A 6000-nucleotide genomic window follows, 5' to 3' on the forward strand; every position below is an offset into this window, starting at 1 on the left:
GACTTGTTTGGGTTCGTAGTCACAAAATAAGCAAGGGAAATGTACAGGCATTCAGTTGTTAATAATGTGTGGGGCAAGACCTCTCCACTTTTCATGGAAGTCCTGACAACCTGTGGTACATAATTTATAATGGTTGCTAAGGAGTGCTGATACAGAAATACTGGATGAGGTTTAGAACTGAACAGTGCAAAACTAATGAATGGAAATATTAATCTATCATCTGTCCTCTATGCAACGTTTCAATGCCTTAGCTTCTATTTCATAATATTATACTGAACAGCTTTACTGCTCAACTGTTATAGTTGAGTTGACTTGACTCAGAAATATTCTTAACAACTATAGCAGAATGATTTATTACCTTAATATTCACAATAGCCTTATTAGGGGTTACATACAAGACTGTCATATTTAATGCTTAAATGAATCAACTGTGCCTCGTGCATATGATAGCACTTTCACAGTCTCTGTGCCTTTGTAACTTTTTACAATAAAACACTTTTATTGATCACCACCATGTCTGCTGCAGTCATGTTCTTCTAAGAACAATTTATAAAGGAATAAAAGAACTCTTTCTTTTCTCCTCTTTATTCTTTGTTCCTTTTCTATGTCTGGGTGTCATCATTCATCCATTTGTACCTGTTATTTCTTATCTGGCCCCACTACTCTCATTTGCATACACGTCTATGTGTTTGTCCATTGACACGACATGCTCCATTATTGTTTTCTCTGTTATTGGTTTTTCCTGCAATTCCTTTCACCTGCTTACCCCCTCTCTCTCTCTCTCTCTCTCTCTCTCTCTCTCTCTCTCTCTCTCTCTCTCCTGTTTTCATTCCATGTATACCCATCATGTGCCACACCACCCCATCACTCTCCCACCTCTGTACTTTAACTGTGTCTCTCCATCATCCCTCCTTCTTTCTCACATCCCGCTGCTTCGCCATCCCCTCTCTCTCTACCACTCCTCTCTCACCCCCTGGATCTGTACTTTCACTATGACTGCACCCCTCACATCTCTCACACTCTACTCAAAACCCCCACCCCTTTCACACCCACCCACCCCCTCACATCTCTCACACTCTACTCAAAACCCCCACCCCTTCCACACCCACCCACTCACATCTCTGCATCACTCCTCTCCATCCCTCACCTCTTCATTTTTATTTTTCACATATCCTTTTCATCTCTTGATGAAATCCCTCTATCCCTCTATCACCCTCTCTGTGTGTCCCCTCCTTATCTCCATATCCCCTTCCCCATATCTGTTTCATCATCTTCATCCTCTGCACCTCTATCGCCCATCAATCACTCTGGACTCATCTCTCCATCTCTCTTCCTCCTCACTTTCTTCATGCCTCACTCCATCCCTCTCCCTCTCTCTTCAATCTATTCCTCCACGCCCATTTACCTTCCTCCCTCACTCCATTCTTCCGCATATCCATCACTCCTTTCCCCTTTTCACCCCCATGTCATTCTATGTCCCCCATACCTCAACATGGCCTCTACTCCTACACCATCTGTCCTTCACAATTACTGTAATATATGATCACTTATATCAATATATTACTTTTCCCATTTTCTCTCCCTCTCTCCACTACTTATCATCTGCATCACTCAAACACCTTCTCATCTTTTTTTCTTATAATTAATTATCCCTTTTGTCTCTACCACTTCTCTTTATCCCTCCATACATCCATCTCCTTCACCCTTTTTCTTTCCTTCCATCCATCCATCCATCCATCCATCCATCCATCCATCCATCCATCCTCTCTCCTCTACCCCACCTCCAGGCCCAGCCGGTCCCAGATGAGCTGGTTGCGAAGCTCCTGGGCAACCAGGCCACGTTCAGCCCGGTGGTGACGGTGGAGCCTCGCCGCCGTAAGTTCCACCGACCCATCGGCCTGCGCATCCCCCTACCCCCGTCCTGGAAGGACAGCCCCCGTGACACCGGCGAGGGAGACACCACCAGCCTGCGCTTGCTCTGCAGTGTCATTGGTACGCATGTACCCTACACTAACACATCACCAACATTTGACATCAACACACACACACACACACATATTTCCTAATACACATGTCTCTTATTTTTGGACTGTATTCCCATTCTTAATACTTCTACCCCTATCCAAACACAAACTGAAACTGTCTGCTTATGGACTCTCATCATTGGTGTATACACAAATATGATGAGACAAATCACAATGGTATACAAAATACATATGTCATACAGGCATATGAGAGGTAGTACTGTTGTTCTAACACCCCCTCCCCCCCCCCCCCCCCCCCAAGGTGGTACAGCCCCAGCTCAGTGGGAGGACATCACAGGAACCACCAAGTTGCTCTACTCCAGTGACTGTGCCAACTTTACTACCAATGTCTCAGCGCGGTAAGCACCCACTTACAGTATGCACATATCCCTTTCTTCACTCACGCCATTTCTGTTCTTCAGTACTCTGTTCCCGCTCCTTATTGTTTTCACTCCTCAACTTCTCTCTATCCCCTTCTTTCTTATAGACCCTTTCAGCAATAAAAACAAAAACAATGCTTGAACATTCTATTTGGGCCCCAATCTACTTCCTCTGCATTAAGATAACATATGGAATGTTAAAAAGGAAGTCTTGAGGAAGGCCAACTATGATGCTGATAATGGAACTCTCTTGAAAGGGTCTATTGGCTCTTTCCTCTCTCTAAAGCTTTATTTTATAAGAATAATGAAACATGAAGCATAACCGCATTTCTGCAGTATACTTTAGCCACTGACTTGATAACAAGCTTATGTAGCTGATTTGCTGCATGTGGAGATGAACAGTCCAGTCCAGTAGTTAGATCTAAAATGTAAAATGTAAACATGTAAAAATAGAGAGGGTGATATCCAATAAAAGTGTGGTCTATTCTGTCTGTATTCACTGCTTACTCTGCCACTGTCTGTATACCTCTCTTTGATATCTTTCCTCTCTTCTCACGCCCCTTCTGTTTCATATCCTCCTCTCATTTTCTCTCCTCTCTCCTCCTCCTCTCTCCTCCTTTCTCCTCTGTTCTGCTCCTCCTCCTGGCTTGGCAGGTTCTGGCTGGCGGACTGCCCTCGTACGGCGGAGGCGGTGTCCTTTGCCAACCTCCTGTACCGCGAGCTGGTGGCCGTGCCCTACATGGCCAAGTTCGTGGTGTTCGCCAAGATGAACGAGGTTCGCGAAGGGCGCCTGCGTTGCTACTGCATGACCGACGACAAGATGGACAAGACCCTGGAGCAGCACGAGAACTTCACGGAAGTGGCCCGCAGCCGAGACATCGAGGTACGGCACCCGGGTGGAGAGAGAGGAAGGGAGAGAACGTCATGGAGAGAGGGAGAGAGAGAACGTCATGGAGAGAGGGAGAGAGAGAACGTCATGGAGAGATGGAGGGAGAGAATGTCACCGAGAGATGGAGGGAGAGAATGTTATGGAGATAGGGAGGGAGAGGGAGAGAGAGAACGTCATGGAAAGAGGGAGGGATAGAAAGTCATGGAGAGAGGGAGAGAGAGTAGAAGAAAGAGAGATGAGGAAAGGGGCAAGAGGGTGTGAGAGGAACACATAGGTGGTTGTACCTGTCGAAGAGAATGAGGAAGAGGACAGGAAGGATGACAGATACTAGCCTCATCTGAATCCTGTTCTGAATGCTGACAGAATGAAATGCTGTCGCCCCCTGCAGGTGATGGAGGGCATGCCGCTGCACCTGGAGTGCTCAGGGAACCTGATCCCCGTCAGGAAGGCTACCCAGCAGCCCCGCTGCTTCAGCTTCCAGGCCTTCAGGGACAACCGCCTGCCCGTCTCGGTCAAGGTGCACTCTGTCTGTCCGTCTGTCTGTATGTCTTGCAGCCTTCATCCCTCATCTATCTGGCACTGTTTTGCCTATACCTGTGTTTACCGATTCCACTAGCTGTCACAATAAAGTTAGTCTTATCCTCTGTTAATCTTTCCCTCCCTGTTTCTCCCCAACTACCAACCCATGCTGCTATCATTAATGTCCATGTCGGCCTCTACCGTCTAAGTAGTGTAAAAATCCAGTGTTTACACTAAGTGCATCAGTTAAGGGTTAAGGTGTCCCTTTCTCAACATGTCCATGTCCTGTTTCTCTTCTATCCTTCAATCTACTCCATGCTCGGTCTGTATCATTCTTTTATCTGTCCCTATTGGGGTTATTCACCATCGCCTCAGTGAAATGTTCGACCCTGTTGACCCCACCTCCCCCCCTCTGTTACTCTACTTATCAATCCCTCTTTTTTTAGCTTCTCTCTCTATCGGTCTCTTTTCCTCCTCAGGTCAGAGACAGCAGTAAAGAACCTTCTGGGTTTTTGTCTTTCTTGCGGAAGTCGACCAAATACGAAGATAGTCAGCAGGTGCTCTGCAACCTTAACATTACAATGCCTCCCTGCATTAAGGTAGGACACCCACACACACACACACACACACCACAAACCCAAGCACACAATACGGACACAGTGACACTCTGGCCTTTTCTGATAGCAGATTGTGGGCAGTGAGGACCGCAGGAGGACTTTGACCCCTCTGGCCCTGAGAGAGAGATACAGCGCCTTGAATGAGCCTGCCATGGGTAAAAGCACTCTATTTCACCCTCCCTCACCTGACATACTCACAGATAACGCACATAAACACACACATGCACACACACACACACACACACACACACACACACACACACACACACACACACACACACACACACACACACACAGAAACATAAATACTCACATATAGACTCACACCACTCATACACATCTTTTCGCACACTGGAGCGCTCATCACTGTATGTGCCTGCAGCATCATTGAGTGCCATGGAGAGGACAGAGCTCAAGATGGCCGTCATAGCTGAACAGCTGGGACTAAGCTGGGCTGGTGAGTGTGTGTGTGTGTGTGTGTGTGTGTGAGAGAGAGAGAGAGAGAGAGAGAGAGAGAGAGAGAGAGAGAGTAAGGGAGGGAGAGAAATGGGGGGTATGGCGCCTAAGGAATTTCATTTCAGGCCTGTTAAATGTAGTAAAGAGATTTTACTGCAGGCTAGAGGTTAGCACCCTAACCAACCATGAAAGCATGTGTGTGTCTGGTGTGACTGTGTGTGTGTTGGGGGTTGCTTGTGTTTGTGCCTCTGGCCTCATCTGTGTGTGTGTGTGTGTGTGTGTGTGTGTGTGTGTGTGTGTGTGTGTGTGTGTGTGTGTGTGTGTGTGTGTGTGTGTCTGTCTGTCTGTCTGTCTGTCTGTCTGTCTATCTGTATGCACATGTTTGTGCCTTTGTCTGTGTTTATGTGTGCAGAGTTGGCAAGAGAGCTCCACTTCAGTGTGGACCACATCAATAAGATCCGTGTGGAGAACCCTAATTCCCTCCTGGAGCAAAGCTCTACACTCCTGAACCTGTGGGCTACACGTGAGGGAAAGAGAGCTAAGAGTGAGTACACACACACACACACACACACACACACACACACACACACACACACAGTTATGCACATACACAATAATGTTAAAACATCAGTGCAATGACACACAATGTCAACACATCATGCAATGCACATCAATACCCATAGCACTTCTCTCTCTCTCTCTCTCTCTCTCTCTCTCTCTCTCTCTCTCTCTCTCTCTCTCTCTGTGGCTCTCTCTTTCTCTCTCTCCGCAAATAAGACGATTTTAAAACCACCCACTATCTAACAGGGTTATGCTCACTGGTCCACTAACTACAACTTTTCTCTCCCTATATTTCCAAACTTGTATATGTCCTCCACCTTCTCTCACATTCATCCCTCCCATCTTTCCTCTCTTAACCTATCTCCTCTTTTTACTACATGCACGACTCACCCCCATCTTCCCTCCACACCCATCTCTCTCTCTCTCTCTCTCTTTCTCTCTCTCCCTCTGTCTCTCTCTCTCTCTCTCTCTCCCTCTGTCTCTCTCTCTCTCTCTCCCTCTGTCTCTCTCTCTCTCTCCACCAGTGGACAGTCTGTATCTGGCGCTGAAGGCTA

At 46.9% G+C, this 6000-nt stretch overlaps 1 protein-coding gene across 5 annotated transcripts in view; it reads left to right on the forward strand.

The window, feature by feature from the left end:
• Positions 1–6000, forward strand: part of ank1a (ankyrin 1, erythrocytic a) — a 114770-nt gene that overhangs the window by 86399 nt on the left and 22371 nt on the right. For 3 of the 5 annotated variants that reach the window (XM_042101853.1, XM_042101852.1, XM_042101854.1), the window contains 9 exons: positions 1788–1992; positions 2287–2383; positions 3059–3287; positions 3682–3810; positions 4292–4411; positions 4497–4584; positions 4812–4886; positions 5298–5429; positions 5971–6000. The exon at positions 5971–6000 is cut by the window's right edge and continues 147 nt beyond it. In XM_042101853.1, the coding sequence (XP_041957787.1) occupies positions 1788–1992; positions 2287–2383; positions 3059–3287; positions 3682–3810; positions 4292–4411; positions 4497–4584; positions 4812–4886; positions 5298–5429; positions 5971–6000 (1105 nt within the window). The remainder of the gene's footprint in view (positions 1–1787; positions 1993–2286; positions 2384–3058; positions 3288–3681; positions 3811–4291; positions 4412–4496; positions 4585–4811; positions 4887–5297; positions 5430–5970) is intronic. The other 2 variants (XM_042101851.1, XM_042101856.1) reach the window with 1 other exon arrangement.

This window comes from Alosa sapidissima, chromosome 8 (assembly GCF_018492685.1).
Source record: "Alosa sapidissima isolate fAloSap1 chromosome 8, fAloSap1.pri, whole genome shotgun sequence".
NCBI classification, from domain to species: Eukaryota; Metazoa; Chordata; class Actinopteri; order Clupeiformes; family Clupeidae; genus Alosa; species Alosa sapidissima.